This window comes from Dama dama, chromosome 33 (genome assembly GCF_033118175.1).
Source record: "Dama dama isolate Ldn47 chromosome 33, ASM3311817v1, whole genome shotgun sequence".
NCBI lineage: Eukaryota > Metazoa > Chordata > Mammalia > Artiodactyla > Cervidae > Dama > Dama dama.
The window spans coordinates 9,510,206-9,528,711 of record NC_083713.1 but is presented as its reverse complement, the minus strand read 5'-3'; the positions used below and the strand labels follow the sequence as shown (position 1 = coordinate 9,528,711).

General features: G+C 37.0%; 1 protein-coding gene across 1 annotated transcript in view; it reads left to right on the top strand.

The window, feature by feature from the left end:
- Window positions 1–13,571, top strand: part of NAB1 (NGFI-A binding protein 1) — a 46,890-nt gene extending 33,319 nt beyond the window's left edge. Inside the window, exons 5-8 of the mRNA XM_061135536.1 lie at window positions 5,037–5,126; window positions 6,786–6,945; window positions 9,382–9,498; window positions 11,036–13,571. Coding sequence (XP_060991519.1) covers window positions 5,037–5,126; window positions 6,786–6,945; window positions 9,382–9,498; window positions 11,036–11,124 — 456 coding nt within the window. The 3' untranslated portion in view covers window positions 11,125–13,571. The remainder of the gene's footprint in view (window positions 1–5,036; window positions 5,127–6,785; window positions 6,946–9,381; window positions 9,499–11,035) is intronic.
- Window positions 13,572–18,506: the final 4,935 nt, after the last annotated feature.

Sequence of the window (18,506 nt, the reverse complement as noted above, 5' to 3'; positions counted from 1 at the left end):
AGCCTCTGGGGAAAGCCTCTTTGGCCCTATATGTTAGTTAGTGAGGTTTGGTAATATTTCTGCTGTTGAGGCTAGATCACCGTCCTCTGTGAATCCACTTTCAGCTAAAATGCTAATGGATTACATTTATTCTTTTTCATTAGAGACCTCAAAGCTAGCTCTGGGTCATTTGTGGAAATAACTGAATTTATTGAATCTGTTATGTGCCTGTCCCTGCTAGGCATTTAAAATTCATTATCACAAACCTTGTCTACTCTGTATGAAGGCTTTATGAGTTCCACTTACAGCCAAGGAGAAACCCAGAAAGGCTCAGAAACTTACCTGCCTTTTAACATTGCTATCTAGTAGCCAGAGCCTGGCCTTCAAATCTGGGTCTGACTTGTAAACCTCAAAGCAGTACCACTCTCCTGGGTGCTGATGGTCATTCACGAAGCACCTAAGGTGTGGAAAATGCTTTCCTCCTGCTAGAATGGTAAGAGTGGCAAAGTGTGCACAAGACTGGGAGTCTGAGCAGAGGGAAAGAATGACAGTTATTATCTAATTCAAGGAAGTTATGCATCTTGAGTAGAAAATCTAACAATGTAAGTTACAAAATGTAATAACACCATTTGACATACTCATTTTTTAGAATGAAGAAGAAACAGTGCATTGGGAAGATTAGCAGAATAAATCAAGAAAAATTAGTTACAGTTTTTTATACTCTGTGACAAATGTATTTAAGAGGGCTTGATTGCAAGTTAAAGGAGATGAAAAATCAAGAGCCAAAGTCACTGACCCTCTTGCCTTCCTCTCAGTTATAACGTTAGTTATGAGTGGATTAAATTGATATCTTTTCTTTTTTATCAAGAGCGTATCCTGTAAACAAACCCTGTCCTTTCCTCCAGTGTAATAAGCATTACGGTAGGAGAGAGGGAGGAAGAGTGAAACAAGCAGTCTTAGCCCTGGTGACGGCAGCTGACTGAATGGACTGTTACTGTTTAGTCCCGTCTCTCAGCTTTCTTCGCTCCCTGAAATCGCTGGAGACCAGGCGAAGGGATGAGAGGTGACAGCATTCTTGGTCCTATGTGGGCTGGGAGTGCACAGCAGTCAGGGATAACTGGAGGAGAGAAATGAAGTTTGTTAACAGAGACCAGAAAGTCAGAGGATTGGGGCTTGAAAAAGGACTTAGAGGAAGCATCTGCTAGCAGTCCCCACGGGGTGGGGGTGGGAGAGTGAGGAAGGAGGGGGAGGAGGGTCAGAATATCCACCTACGCTGTTACCAAGCTTGCTGAAAGGAAAGCTGGTCTAATTTGATGTAGACTCTTCCCCTCTGGATCAGAAAAACAGAAGCATTACAATCTGCTATTCATACAGAAAGTGTGAGTAGAAAAAGGGAAAATGCACGTGTGAGACTAAGAACATCTGTTGGAACAAGTCTTTTTAAAGATAGCTAAGCAGTGGTTTTAAAGCGAGTTGCTAGTATTTGGTGGAAAAGGATGAGGAGGGATGGGGGTGGAGACCAATGAGATGAGAGTAATTAGATCAGGAGCAGCATCCCACCCTGTATGTTTTATTTTCTCAGGGCTCAGACTCAGACTCTCTCCAGTAAGGGAACACAGTGATTAATGACAGCAGCCAAAAATGGCAGGAAGACACATTGCTCATAGCATGGTACAGCTGGTTCCTGGGGAAGGAGCTTCAGAAACATGCTAAGAAGAGTCCTGTACCAAACATGATTTGGAAAGAGACCATTTTCTTGGGAAGGTTCTCAGTTTTATTTCTAAGTTGTATGTTTTGGGGTACCTTAAACTTACAAAACTACCTAGTCCAGTAGTTTTCTCATCCATGATGAACTGTCAAAAGACTGGGACAAAATTGGAATGAGTAATGAACCCAGCTGAGAGAGACCACTGGCCTGTGTTATTTACTGCTTATTGCATGCTTTTCTTTCTCTTTATTAATGATGGAGCAGTGTCCATTTTGTAAAAACTTTGCCCGTGTCGAGTTTGAGGTTCTCCCAGCTTTTCAGAATCCTCAGGGTTAATAATCCTGACAGTGGTGCAGCCATATATTTCTATAGCAATGTGGATTTTCCAAACCTTTACCATTTGCATTATTTTATTTAATCCCCACAAATTTCCATCATTTAATCCCCACAAATTTCCATTGAGCAGTTAAGCTATGTTTTAGTCTCCATTTAAAAACTGGGAATACTGGGAGCAGTGAGGTTAACTTTCCATTCATCTGTTGATGGACATTTAGGTTGCTTCTTGTGTTTTGGCAATTGTAAAAAATGTTGCTGTGAACATTGGGATGCATGTATCTTTTCAAATTAGTGTTGTTGTTTCTTTTGGATATATGCGCAGGAATGGAGTTGCTGGGTCATGTGGTAGTTCTGTACTACAGAGCTACAGTAACCAAAACAGTACGGTGTTCGCACACAAGACAGACGGATCGATTAGTAGGTCAGTGGGACGGGACAGGGAGCCCAGAAATAAACCCACACATCCGAGGCCAGTCCTGCAGGGAGGAGGCAAGACTATACAGTGGAGAAAAGACAGTCTTTCTAATAAGTCATGCTGGGAAAACTGGACACCTACATGTAAAAGAATGAAATTAGAATATTCTCTAACATTACATACAACAGTAAGCTCGAAATGGATTAAAGACCTCAATGTAAGACCAGATGCTATAAAACTCCAAGAGGGAAACATAGGACATTCTTTGACATAAATCATAGTAATTTATATATATATATTTTGTATCTGTCTTCTAAAATAAAGGAAATAAAAGAAATGACTCTAGTAACTGTTGTTAGTTTCACAAAGGTGGCGACTCAAGGATTTTATGGTTCTGACATAGCCTTTGAAGCCAATGTCTGTAGCTATAAAATGAGGGAACTCTAGGGTTGTTTGTGGGATTAAATGAGACAGTACAAGTAAAATACAGAACATAGGTAGGAAACTGGTTGATTGCAGGCACCGGAAAAATGATAGCTGCTCTCACTGGTGTTATTTTCTCCTGGCTTACCTCACTGAACTTTCAAACTTAAAGGAGGATTTGTTAAAGATAAAGCTGGGTTTTAGGTCTAAATAAATTCTTAGGTGAAAAGTGGAATGACTAAGAAAAGTGTACTTTTCGTTTAAATTATATACACTTCTATAAAATTCATTCTAGTTCAGTTAATGATTGTATTCTATGCATTCCTTTGAGCCCAGGGTCCTTGGTCTTGTACAGGCCTAGAAAGGTGGCTATTCTTAATTTAGAAAGGCTGATTTGTATATCAACCCACCATGGAGCTGCATAAGACTATTTCAAGATGTTAAATTTACTTTCTTTTGACTCTAAATTACTTTATTTCATGTCTCTGAATTTTTAAAAAATGGACAGTTATTAATAATTACTAGGAAATGAATTTGAGTAGATGCAATATTTGAAAACATGAGGTTTGCAGTGGAGAAACAATTTTTTGCAAAGACCCTGATGGGGAAAATCTGAATCAGTATTTCATACTTGAAATAGTATAAATAATTTGTTATTATTACATCTTTTTCTGCTCTGTTATGATATAACAACTTTAGTTTTTCATTATTCACCCTTTGCTACAAACATAAAGCTTTATCAAACAAGGAGAAAAATGTTTTGGAAGTTAATGACAGTATCTTGAGGATCTCTTGAGTAATTTTTAGTAGAGTTAGTAAAACCATGTTATCATGATGTTTGTAGTTATAAATTTTATATGGAGCACTAAACAGGCAAAGAAATTTGATAAAATTAGTAAATAGATTTGCATACATATAATATGTATATATGTATGGTATAAAATGGAAATAAGTTGAAGTGTTATCCAAGAGGAGAGTGCCCCAAGTACACTCTACTTAATAATTAAGAATAGATATAAATAAGTATACATAAGAATACCAACTGATATATTTATTCAGTAGTTATTGTATGCTAAAGGCAGCATCTCATTTGCTTTATCTCACAACAGCCCTGATAGATAGGATAGGTTATCCTGATTCTCCATATGAAGAAACTACAGTTCAGAAGGGTTAAGTTACTCATCCAGTGTCATGTAGCTAGTAAGTGGTGGTGGAATCAGAACACAGGTATAGGTCTTTCTGATTCCTCACCTCATTGTCTGTCATGTGAAATGGTAAAGGAGAAATGTCAAGTCAGCTTGGAAGAATTCTGCGGAAATCCGGGTTGGAAGTTTACTTTGGATCTTTATCTAACATTACGTATAACAAAGTAAATTCCAGATAGGTTAGAGAGTTAACATTTTAAAAATGAAAGAAACAATAGAATAAAACTTTGGAAAACTGGGAGGTAGATTTGAATACCTCTCAAATCTCCAAAAGAGAATGTCTTTTGAATTGTATAGTAATAGAAGAAATCACAAAGTAAATAAGTGTATATTCAGTATAGCTACAATATGTAAAGTTAAATTTTTTTGACTATCAAAACAAAAATATAAATTGGCAAACATTAAGAAATCAACACCCAGTGCTGGCAAGGAAGACTGTCATACTTTGCTTAGGGTACAGTAGAGCAGTAAAGCCCCGTGAGGAGCATGTGATGGACATAGAAGGGTTCATCCTTCCGTACCAGTTCTACTTCTGGTAATCTGTTGTATTTTAAACTGTAGAAAGTGCTATTTCCATGAAAAGTGTTTTTTGCAGTATTTTTCATAAAACCAAAAAATAAGGCAAATAATCTAAATGTCCAATATGAAGATGGTGATTAAACAGTCAAACCACCAGATGAAATGTTATATAATCATTATTATCAGTGATCATAAAATGTGTGTTTCAGTGTAAAACACTGTGAATGCATAAACTTTTTCATCTTTTTCTCCTGTGTTTTTATTGAGATTGCAACTGTGGAAATAAGGTAATTAATTCTACCATGAAAGACTGAAATGAAGTATTGTATGTTAAAATTTTAATCTTGATTTTTCAGGTATCAGGATTAAGGTGGATTTCTTTGCTTCATCTTCTGAGTTTTTGATAATATGGTTATTTTAAAGTAAAAAGTACATATTCTTTGACCCACAGGATGGGTTTCCAGATTTCCAGGACTCTGTGCAGACACTCTTCCAGCAGGCTAAAGCTAAGAGTGAGGAGCTCACTGCCCTTAGCTCACAGGTAACATCAGCCATTAGTTAACACTTCATAACAGCTTCGGTGGGTGAAAAACTCAATGGCCCCTTCAGCTAGCTTCAGTTTTAAATTCAGTTTCATCCAAAGACTAAATTTATTCCTGGTTGTTTTTACAATGTCATCTGATCCACAGCTGTGTCAACAAGATAGCAGTATCAGCTAGGTTTGGTATGCTTTGTGAGCAGAACCCAAGATCTGCTACTTCTTTATTCTTTGAGGTTTTGTAGGAAGTAAGACAGATTCTCTACTTAAGAAAACTCAGAAGCAGCAACTTGATATCAGGAAAACAGCCATGTTGACTCTGCGTGTATTATAGCTGTGAGATAAAGCAATTCTAGTTCTCAATAAAATAGTAATAGTCAACATTATAGCTAATCTTGAATCATTTCAATTCATGTAAAATGAAAAACTCATATGTACTTTCAGGTGCTTTCGCTACTAAGTAATTTTATTGTATACACAGAAATTAACATTTTTAAAAGTCATTTTTGCCTTTTAGTAGGTACTGTAAGTTTTATTCTGATTGATCTTCTCACTTCTAATGACCAGTTTGCTTTTGGTCAGATTTAGTGGTGCCAAGTTTTGTGTTTTCATGTGAAGAGGATGAAAAATAAATTTTCTTCCTCCAGAAATCTTATTGAAATTTTATCAGTTAGAAATAAATGAACTGGAAGTTATGATTCCTTTTAATCTGGTTTACTTGATTCAGAAAAATAGTCTAAGCTTTTATTCTATTTTATGAGTAATTTTATGTGTTAGCATATTTCACCTATTGATTTTTACTATTGTGAATCAGGATTATTGTAGCTAATTTTATATAGCATATTCCTTGTATGAGTCTCCTGTGTATGAATCCTCTATGTAGCATAGCAGCGATTCATATCTGTGCCTTTGGGCTATTACCTCCTTGGCAAAATACCACAGATACAGTGCTCTGAATAGCACACACAGGTAATTTAGAACAGTGCATAGAGAAGGGACTTAGAAAACACACGTAGAGATAAATTTATATGTCAGCCAACTAATTGTGTATTTTAAAACATGTCATTTGATGAGTGGTTGGAAAATACTGCAGTTTCATTCCATGATGAAGGTAAAGATCCTCGTTGGCACTGTTTTTCTGCATAATTTGCATTGTTTAATTTTGGTGGGAGGTGTGTTTGTCTGGTTCTTCTAGACAGCCGTTTTACACCTTTTCTCCCCCAAACATACTGTCATCATATCAGAGTTTGTGTAGTGCCAAATCCTAAAATAAAAACGCCAAGATTTCACCCTGTGTTAGAAGCAGTTTATAGCAGATGGTGCTGTTGCTCTGAGGTTCTTTTTAAAAAAAAAAAATCTTTAAAAGGACTTGGTACCTTGGAAAACAAAGCTAAGGTTATTCTGCTTTTGAGCTAGAATGGAATTCTCTTTATAGGACTGAGCAGAAAGCTTTATTTCCTTTTGTACAAAATCCAGCATTCTGTGTTTTAACATGATGATATAGACATCGGTGCATATTTATGGAACGTGTATACCACATGAAGTGTGAACTAATTTTAATGAATACTAAATATATTTGCTGGAGTCTGAAATTGGCATCTTTAAACCATTAAAAAATCTAGGATGTTTTAGTTATTTTATTTTCGCTTTACTTACGAGCAGCCTGAAAAGGTGATGGCAAAGCAGATGGAGTTCCTTTGCACCCAAGCTGGCTATGACAGGCTGCAGCATGCTGAAAGAAGACTGTCTGCAGGACTGTACCGGCAGAGCTCAGACGAGCAGAGCCCTAACGGTCTGACTTCAGACAATGCCGAGGGACAAGGTATGTCCTGAGAGCGACCCGCGCCTTTAGTGCCAGCTGCTCTGTGCCCTCTAAAGAGAAACAAGCAAAAATGCGCTTATAGTGCTCTATCAGGACTTTTAAATTGCCCCTTTTTCTAAAGAGGAAAGAATTCTTCCTGCAAATTTAATTTGTAGTTTTTTTTTTTTAACCTTGTTGTTTAGTTGCTAAGTTGTGTCTGACTCTTTGAGACCCACATGGACTGCAGCATGCCAGGCTTCCCTGTCCTTCACTGTCTCCCAGAGTTTGCTCAAACTCATGTCCAATGACTCGGTGATGCCATCCAACCATCTCATCCTTTGTCACCCCCTTCTCCTCCTGCCCTCAGTCTTTCCCAGCATCAGGGCCTTTTCCAATGAATCAGCTCTTTGCATCAGGTGGCCAAAGTATTGGAGCTTCAGCTTCAGCATTCGATTCATCCTTCCAGTGAATCTTCAGGGTTCATTTCCTTTAGGATTGGCTGTTTTGATCTGCTTGCAGTCCAAAGGACTGTGAAGAGTCTTCCCTAGCACCACAACCCTAAACAAGAGCTGGCCCATGTAACTGACATGTATTTTGTAGAGGGTGGATGGGAGATGTAAACAGTATAGATCATTTTTCCTCAAGAAATGAATTCCATGGGAGATGTTAATCATTTTTTAAAAGACTAAAACTGTATTTTTTTAAGACTACATAAGCAGATTTGTCTGAAATTTATAACATTTGGTTCCTAACAGAATGTGGTAACTGTGTCTAAAATACTATGACAAAATAAGAGATTTGAAGAGAGTATAAGACGGGAGAGACTTGTAGAAATGTCATCTTCTTTCAGGCTTCACGTTGTTCTGTAGACTCCGAAGATATTTTGTGTGGCATATACTTCGGAAATTGTTCTCTTAAACTCTTTAGATGTAAAAGGCTTTGCTTCTTGAGTATTTTAACCATTTTTTAAATTACTTCACTTGTGTCTACACATGAAGAAAATTCCAAGTGACTGTCATGCACCCATTCAGCAAATATTTTTTTGTATCTCCTGTGTGCCACAGTTCTAGATACTGAAAATGTAGCGGTAAGTCAGATAGACCCTGCTCCCTTGGGGCGTATGCTCCAATGGAGAAAGATGGATAGCATCGAAGTATCAGAGTAGATCCTCTAGTTTCAAATAGTGATAGTGTTTGAAGAAAAGCAACTTTGTAGGACCTTTTTTATGTATTACTGTTATACCTTTTTAGAGAGTGGTTACTGTAGTCAAAAAAATAAGATTTCTAAATAGGAATACCGTCCTAACCAGCCTTCTTCAACTATAGAGTAAAACATTACACGTTAGCAGATCAGAGTAGTGGTGAAGAACATTCTTCCTTTAAAATATTACAGAAACTTTAGTGGAGGTCTTGTTTAACTTCTCCAGTCATCCTTGACAGTTAAGATTAGAGTTAAGAAATGTTAGTCACTCAGTTGTGTCCAATTCTTTGCAACCCCGTGGACTGTACTCCACCTGGCTCCTCTGTCCATAGAATTCTCCAGGCAAGAATACTGGAGTGAGTAGCCATTCCCTTGAGGGATCTTCTGATATAAGGATCGAGCCCAGGTCTTCTGCCCTGCAGCCTGATTCTTTACCATCTGAGCCACCAGGGAAGCCCGAGAATTAAGAATCAAAGACATTAATGAAAGGTTTGATTACTCTCATTTGTGACACCAGGATACTCCAGTGCAGGGTAGCAGTTTGCTAAGTGTGATGGATTTAGGTTTATGATAGGGAATATGATTTGGTGTATGAGACATTTTTTACCATATCTGTGCTAATTACATCTTTTCCTGGCTTTGCCACAGGTTTTGCTGTTGTTCTAGTAATTGGCAGTTGGCTTGAAGTCATCTCTGTGTCTGTGTGTGAAAGTGTTAGTCGCTCAGTCGTGTCCAGCTCTTTGCGATCCCGTGGACTGTGGCCCACCAGGCTCCTCTGTCCATGGGATTTTCCAGGCAAGGATACTGGAGTGGGTTGCCATTCCCTTCTCCAGGGGCTCTTCCCGACCCAGAGATTGAACCCAGGTCTCCTACATTGAAGGCAGATTCTTTACCATCTGAGCCACAGAAGAGATTTCTGTATCTATAGTATTTGTTATTATGTGGTTAATGACCTACCTTGGTAAAATGGCTTCACTAATAAGAAAATGCCTAGAAATCTCAGTCTTTTGTTTCATTTGTGATTAGCTTGTCGAAATGTCCTAACAGAACAATAAATTGTGAGACTAGCTTGAATTGCCATTTCCCTCCTGAGTTATTATCTTAAATATTTCTCCAGCTAGCATTTAAATTCTTCAGTACCTGTTGACTTTCCTTACTTATTTCTTAAGAAGTGTTCAGGCAATTCATGGAAACTTATTTTTAAGAAAGCCGTGATGCATTTTTAATTATTCATATTCCTTTTTTTCTTTTCATTAGGAGAAAGACCTTTGAATCTCCGAATGCCTAATTTACAGAACAGACAATCCCATCATTTTGTGGTGGATGGGGAGCTGAGTAGACATTACTCCAGTGAGGCAAAGTCCCACTCATCAGGTAAAAATGTAGGATATGATTAGAGGGGGTAATACTTGAATAAAACATATTTTGATTCTAATCTCCTAACTTCTATTTGTCCCTCCTTAAAAAGGGGTCATTGCTAATACTGTTACTAGTCAGTTTTCTCGCCTTGGAAATAATAGATTGCCATATTAACAGCCAGTTTTGCTTTGTTTTGTTTTTTTGAAAACATGATATTCCAAAGAATAGACAGGGAAAAAGCTCTTGAAGGTTGAGATTATTTTGATTACCTATTACATGAGTGGTGGCTTTATGCAAGATTGTAAATCAGGTAATAAATGACTGACTTCAGATATTATATTCCCTTCTCCAGCCTTTCATAATATGAAATTGATTATATGTTTGCTGTCTTGCTAAGAGAACCACTTGTGTTTTTCTAAAATCTAAACTTCTCATGCAACTGCATTTGGGGGGTGATATTTGTATTTCAGAAGTAAACTGAACTCCATAAAAGGGCAAGCCGTTCCTCATATAGTTGGTGTTTTCATGTTTTTATGCAAGTAAAGTGAGTTAGAGTTAAAGGTACTAGAGACCAACACCATTTGAAAGAATCCAATATTGTTCAGTCTTTGAGTTAAAGTAACTTTAAGAGTCACTTGAAGTCAGTTGTCTTATCTGTAAAACATAATTTCTGCCTCATTGAATAGTTAGGAGGATTAAACAGGATAACCTATATGAATTGCCTGGCTGATAGGAATTCAGTAAATGGTAGCTACTATTACTCTTTGTATGCTGCATTTCTGTACAGAGAGGGATATTCGTAAAGTCAACTTCCTAATCTCAGATAAGCTATTAATGTTGGTTACTTTTCTAGAATCCTTTTTACAGTGTATGTGTGTATCCCCCAGTATTAATACTTCACATAAATAAATACTACATTTTATTGTCATTCTGTAGCGTGTGTTTGAGGTTCAAATAATTATTCATGTAAGGAATGAGTCCTTATGAAAAATAGAATCTTCATTGTTTTATCCCTGTTTCTCCCACATTAAGGTTTTGTGACTAGAGAAACTTAAAAGTAGTCCCATGTTTAAACATGGAAAATGTTTTTCTGCCTCATGTCTTCATTGGTAGTAAATATTTTGGCCAGTAACTTTGTTGTTTGTGAGTGACCAGTTTTATTTTAGATATTTTATTTATCACTTTGGACCAAGCATTAAATAAAAATCAGTAAGTTCTATATGCTGTGTGCTTTACATGAGTTTTGTAATTTAGATCTCATACTACCATGTATAGATCCTATCCACATTTTATAGATGAAGACACTAAGGCTTAGAGAGATGTGTAACTTGCCTAAAGATGTATACAGCTAGTAATTGGTAGAAATGGAGTATAAATCCAGAATCCAAAATCTTAGCCACAATTTTATAAACATAAAAATTTTATACGGAATTGCAGTTACGAATAGTTGATACTGCTTGCTTTGGGGTTTGAGTTTGGGGGTTTCTTTCTGTTTTTTTTTTGTGACCTTTGATTTAAAGTATTAATATATTTTGTGTTTCCATTCTTATAGAGAGCCTTGGGATTTTAAAAGACTACCCTCACTCAGCTTTTACTTTGGAAAAGAAAGTCATCAAAACAGAGCCTGAAGATTCAAGATAGCTGTGATTCTTCACTGTTCTCTGGAAACGGCATCAGAGCTAAGGATAATGCTCCATCATAGAAATAAGCCTTAATAACCAATGTTGCCTCATTCAGCACAAACAGATTTCATAGCCAAAGCATAAGGACTGATACAGTAGTGTGTGGAAACCAGGAAGACAAAACTACAGCCACAAAGGAGTAAATTGAGAGAATGTTGCAATCTGTAACAGAAGTACTGATCCACATTCCTGTGTAAGTCATTTTATGTGGAAAGGCTTACAAATTAATACTGTAAGCATTCACTATTTAAGAATGTACAATGTATTTGTGTAATTTATAGAAGTAAAACCTAGATGTTGAGACCTGTTTGGACCAATAGATGTGGATAAAGTTTATTTTACTTGAAATTTCATTGTCTGCTTTAAGTGTTTTACGTAAATATTATTGTATGTCAGAGTTTAGAATCTTTGCAGTCATAAAAAAGAAAGTTTAAGTGATGTAGTTGTTGGCAAGGTTGTAATGACTTTGGAAAAATGGAAAGCAGATACTCAATTTAAGCCAAGGAAAATATTGTAGTTTTAATATCCGATAAAACTGATTTTGTTTAAATAGGAAATGTCTCATTTCTTAGCAGTCAGATGTCGTTTTTACTGGATTAATTAGGCAGTAGTTAATAAATACTGGAGTAAAGTTAAAAAGATGAGCAATAGAGTAGAAAAATCTCTCCTACCTGGTTGATCCAGGTTGCGTTCTGTGATAGCTACTTAAAGGGTAACGAAAATACAAAGCTGCTCCTTGGACAGAGAACCTGAAATAGATGGACCGATGCACAAAAGCCTTGACTTAAACACTGTTATTTCAGAACGTGTTATAGATTGAGACATGGTAAGTTAATCCTAAATGTGATAAGAATGATGACTGTTAACAAAGGCTATATATATAGTAGAGTAAGCACTGTTTTGTATCCAGAAATTCCTGTACGTAGAAAATCCTTTTCTACATACCAGAGTCAGAGAAGCTAGATGGTTCTCCCTGGGGAACGTCTTCCCATCCAAACTGTTCACAGTTGTGGACGACCGGTGCATCCACATTTGCAGGCATATTTCTATGGAGGTTTAGTTGACACCTATATTCATTATTTATTTTACAATTTCATTTTTGTATACTTTTTGGATTTATGAATGCAGTTTTTTCTTAAAACTCATTTTAACTTGAAAATCGGTTTTAATTCTCCCTGTTTAGTTAGTGGGCTGTATACATATATATGAGTGTGCTTAAATGTTAATAACATACTTGCATACTTATCAGAATTTCCCATTGGGATCCATAGTGAAAAACAGATACTACTTCTACCAATGTATATTTTTTCTGTTGGCTTAAGAGAAGATGTTTGACAGCTTTACCTCCTTTCTCCAGATTTAAACCCAGATATTGCCCAGGAGAGTGTATTGACTTGGAATATGTGTTTTTTGTTTTCAGTTCTGCTCTAGGTCATAACTGAATAAAGAATATTAAGTTGTAGTCTGTTATATTAAAATTCGTCAGCCAGATGTCAGATGAAATGTCTGCGTTGTAGTCCCTGATCACTGTCACATATGTAATTCCTTTTTCGTGTGGATTTGTAGAATAGCTTTACAGTAGAGACACCAGTAAACAACTTTTATACTGTTAAAAGGCTTTTTTCCCCTTCTTAAATGTTTTAATTGTACCATAGTGTTTTGCCCACTGAAGAAGCTTTTTATGGACCTTGCAACTTTGTTGCTAGCTTGAGGTTGATAATTGTGGTTGTTCACTGTATGTAGAAATAGTATGAATATGATTTACATAGATTGTTCAGTTTTTAATATTAGCCATAGAACTGGTTAGTATCTCAGTAGTTTCATGAAACGTTTCCTGTATTCTAATCTATTTTGAGAAATTTTGTGGGTTTTTTTTTTAATTGTGTCTTATAGTTCAAGTTTGTAGATTTTAATAAGCAACAGTTTTTAAAGATGTGATAATCTTCCAACTAATATTTATCTGTCTTTCATGACCACACAAACTGCACCTTTTAAATCCGTAAATAAGTTTCCTTAAGTATCATACTTCTCTGGTCTTCCTGTGCTGGGTGATAGGGGGAAGCACAAGAAAAATTTCAGTAGAATCCAGTTTTTATTTTGTAAACACTAATGTATTAAACTTGCTATACATTGAAGCAAATAATATATATTTTTATTTGAATTGTATATATGAATTGGATGTTATAACTAGTCGATTTTTTTCATTGTGTTAGAGGTATTTTCACTGAACAAGGTCAATTGGTTACCTCAGTATTACAGCCAATATAGTCCAAGGGACCATCTCTCTCAAGTCTCGTGTTGTACTTTATCATGTGAAGCCCTCGTTTCTGTGACTCTCAAAGCTGTTGGTGAGGTGGGAGGAGTGCGCTTGCTTCCTGTGGCAATAAAGACTTCGTGTGCCTCCCACGTCTACGTTTATAGAGCTCTCTGCATAGCATTCCTCACAGCAGTACTGGCCTACCTGTCTCCCCTCGCCTCTGGTCTGGGCATGAGTGTTAGGGCCAGGGGCTTCTGTCTTAAGGCTTCTTGTCGGCTGCCTTCATTTCTGTAGGGTTATCTGGCAGGCAGGGACTCAGTTTACTCTGGCTGTCAGAGAATTTGGTTTATATTGTTCTCACTTATAAGAAGGTTACAAAGACATTTTGAAAACTACCCACCGTATCTAACCAACTAAATAAATAAAAGGGGGAACATTAGGATTTAACACTTTGCAAACATACTAATATTTGCAAAGTGTTAATGTGACTTGGCCTCAGTATTAAGGGCTATATATGAAATTGAACTAACCTGTGGTAGAGAATTAGCAAAAGCCTTGCTGTAAAATTGTAATGGGTGAGTTTGGTAGATTAATAGCTTCAACGCAGAGCCAGTGGCTCGGGTGAGGGTGGAGGCCACAGAAAAACTATAAGACGTGATCTTTGCCCTTTGGGAACCCAATACCTAGTTGAGTGGGAATTATTGTCACTCAGATAAAATCCAGATTCCAGTGTGTTACAGAGGGATAAATAAGGAACTGACATTTAAGTGAGTTCTGTGTTCAGTAGGCGTTATGGGAGTAAAAGCTTTACAGGTGAAAGAAAGCACATTTAGTGAGTGAGACTGGTGATGAGCCAGGACTGGAAAGATGTGGGGTGTGCCTATAAAGCTGCAGTGGGCATGCATTTCACTTGGAGGTCACTTTTGTAAAAGTTACAAAGCTGAATGCTTCAAAATAATGCTTGCCATGGATAATCATTCTTTTGACAGTCCCAATGAACTTGTGAAAAAGCAGGGGCTTAATGTTTGAAGACTAAGTAGTATTGTCAGCGGCCTTCATTTCTGTGAAGTTACTCGGCAGGGAGGTGCTCAGCTGGCTCTTCTGTCAGAAAGAGAATTTGGTGTATATTGTCCTCACTTAATGAGAAGGTTACAAAGACATTTGAAAACTACCCACCGTATCTAACCAACTAAATAAGTAAAAAGGGGGAACATCATTATTTAAGACTTTGCAAACTTACTAATATTTGCAAAGTGTTAATGTAACTAGGCCTCGGTATTAAGGCTTACGCTTTTTCCTGTCCTTAATTAGTAAAACCGCCTAGGGAAAAGCTCTAGGATTTGGTGATGATGAGCACCCAGTGAACCTTTACAGTGTAAGAGCTGAAGCCTAAATAAGCATGTAAGGAGTTTCCTAACACGGTCTACTCACTTGGCTACTCAAATGTTTAAGTATTACTGACACAATACCCTTTGTGCTTGTGACTTCACTTAATACTGCACTGACTCTTCAAAAGAAAATCAACCGAGGTATTAACCTGGTGAAACTAGGAGGTCTATCTCTTATAGGAAGTGAATTCATCAGTAAATAGCTGAAGTTAGAGTTGAGCAAACATGTTTGTGTTTGTAACAGCTTGAAGCATAAGACCAAATATGGTAGCTGCTATTTAACTAAAAACCACCTTATGGTCCAGCTGTGTGCATGGGTGGTGTTTCAGGGAATCCAGACTTATTTATTTGTTATTATCTGTGGGTGTTCTCATAAATGAGATTCTTAAGTGGGCCTCCAAACTTAATAAAAGAATGATCCAATGTCAAGAAATTTGTTTTTTATTGTAAATATGCTTAATTTCAGAAAACCTTACTGTTGATTATTTTCTTAGTGGCTCTATAAGATGATTCTTATTTTACACTGAAGCGATCAAAAGCTAAATGTAATGTTTTTTTTTGAGTATGCAGCAGTTACAGCTTTAAAATCTCTTCTCTGGCCTCTGTTTCTACTGACCTACGAAAATTTTTTTAAAAAGAAAAAACCACCTCTATGGTGTTTGAAATTTTTTGTGCAGAGAAAACTAATCAGAAATTTATTTTGTTAATTCACTATCAACTTATTAAAGTTAGAATCCAAAAACTTACGGTGTTTTAAGTTTTTAAATTTATCTTATACGTTTTTTTTTTGTCTATAAGCTTAGCAATTTTTAGGGAACTATGAATAATCGGTTGGTTCCACTTAAAAAATTGGTTTAAAAATCCCTTATATTTTTATCCTTTCATACTCTTCCTGTCTTCTAAGGGCCACAATTTTGAATTATTAAAGCAATATCCTGTTGAATTCTAGGTCTCCTGGTTGTGTCTGTTTGATCACAGCTTCCAAGGTTATTTTTCTGACAGCTAAATAATCTACTTCCAAGTATTGCTCCCAATAAAGTTAAAGGTCTAGTTTTTACCAATTCATCTTAATTAGTAGAAATTTTTATGACATTTTTGTAGCAACTGCATAAAACTCTCAAGGAACATCACAAATGAATTACAAAAAATACTGAACTTAGTTTTATCACAACATTCAGATCAAATATTTAGTTATGATCCTTTTTCTGTTTTATTCTTACTGCCTGATTCCAGACACTTAAGTGAGAAGTTAACCTCGAATTTTTTTAGTCTTCTATATAATTGCTGTCTATTTAAGTTTTCCAGTGTAGCTTCTCAAAAGAGTTGATTTCTTCACAATATCAAAAATAGAGTTAGTTGAATGCTGCCATCAAACATAACATTGCAAAATGCAGATTAAGTACATGTAACACTGGTTTAAGATGATACCACCACACCAGTGTTAACAATCAACCCAAGAATTTTTCTCATCAGCCTATTAAGAGTGACAGATTTTTGTCAATTTCCTGGTAGTCCAAACAGTTTGGTACTCCACCAAGGCTAGTTTTGCTGTGGGTCAGCACCAGTGACGGTAGAAGTTAAGATTGTGCTTCATATTTACACATTCTGAAACTTTATGAGTCATCTTTGCATTAAAAGTTTGCACCTCATAAATTTATGCTTGAAAGTGCCATGTTCAACACCCACACACAATCCTAAGCAAGTAAGGCCACTCTCTCGTAACTGTCACAGACACCCTCTGCTGACAGGTCATTTAGGCTCAAGTACGTAGGAAGGTATTTAAGTAGTGCACATGTAGGTGGAATCTTACTGGTAACTGGCTCGGCTGAGGATTTTATAGTTTTCTGAGACTCCATACCGTCCTCAACTGTGAACTCTAAAACCAAACATCTGTGGTCTAGCCCCATACCCTGTTATTTAGTAGCCTTCCCAGAAGACAAAGTGATATTTTTTTGGGTGACATGTTCTTGTACTGTAAGCCCTCCAGAGTCCCATCATTTTAGTTACAATTCTAAAGAAGAGGTACAACACGCTTTCTACCCTTAAGTCTCTGACAACATAATGTGAGCATGTTTTCCATCAGCAGTTAAAATGGACGAGGTCATCTTTTTCCTTTCTGAATTCAGCCAGTTATTCTATCAGAATATGCTCATACATTGATTGACGGAACTTCTGCATGCATCAGCTAATTCTCAAGATGGAGCACATCTTTCTGATTGTTATCAGTGAGAAGACAGCTTGACTGATGAGATAGACCTATCACAGATATAACCAGATACTTAATTCCAATTCTTAGAGTTTTAAAAAAACCATTCACTTGTAAATATATATATATATATATATATATATTTGTAATATATATATATTATATATATATATCACAATATATATATATATTTGTGAAATCTAGTTTATTCTCCTTTCCTGAACTGAGTGGAAAAATTCTGGAAGTAGCACCTTTATTGAAAGCTTGCAGGCTATCTTTATCATTACAGTTGTGACCTAATTAATCCCTTTCCACAAACCAGCAAATTTGGCACTGATTTCCTCTTTTTATGAAAGAAAAACTACATTGAGAGGTTTGGAAGCTCATTGATAGCTTGAGAAGGAATTAATTTGCAGGTGACAATTGTTTCTGCTTTGGTTTCTGTCCTTAAAGAAAGAAAACCTCTGTGCATTTTAAGCCCCAAAATTGCCTCCAGCTCCTTTATGTGGACCAGTGTGAGGGCTCTAGTGGGACAATTAAAGAAGGTTGAGAAAAGAAGCAGCATAGGACTGACAGCCTCAACTATGAAGATTGTTACTTTGTTTCTTTAGTGGACAGTCTTCAGAGAAATCATGTGTCCCAGCCTCAAATATAAAGATTGTTACTTTGTTTCTTTAATGGACAGTCTTCAGAGAAATCATGTGTCATTTTGTTAAGTATTTTCTTAAAACTCCAGGGTTTTCTAAATACGGCAAAAATTACCATGAACATTTTTTAGTCATGGGTCTGAGAACAAGGTAACTATCAGAACAAATTAAGGTATGGCTCCTGAACTTGAAACATGTATAATACTAAACAGATGACATTATTCAGGACAAATTCAAAGAATAAGAGAATTACAAACAGCTCACACCCAGAGCCTTCACTGCAGGGCACGTGTACCAGGCATGGGTATCATTGCCAGCTGTCTTGGAGGCTGCTTGCGGGGCCGGGGGTGGGGAGGCGGACTGTGAGCTCTGCCGGACACTGCGTTTGACAGGCCCTCAGTTTGCCTTAGTGGAGCTGGGGATCAGGAAAGTCTGGAGCTCGGATCAAGACAGGGTTCATGGATTTGGGCGCTAAACTGTCTCATGAATGGTGGGTGGAGCGATCAGAGGGAGAGAGCACGGGAACAGGAGACAGAGTCCTGGGAAACACTAACACGGAGCAGGCGGGGTGAGAAGAGCTGCCAGACACGCAAGAAAGGGCAGTTAGAAGAGCGGAGAGAGGATTAACACCCAGGGCTACAGAGGAGGCCGTCAGTCACGGCAGCGCAGGTGAGAGCGAGTAGGGTGAGAGCAGGCTGTTGGGCCTGACTGTTAAATAGGTCTTTGTTAACCTTTTAAGAGAGGGCTACCAAACAGGGTAATGGGGGGGAGAGAACTGATGCAACTCTTCAGTGCGATTTACCAAAGTAAACAACATACTGATAAAAGTGAGTATGAAAATTA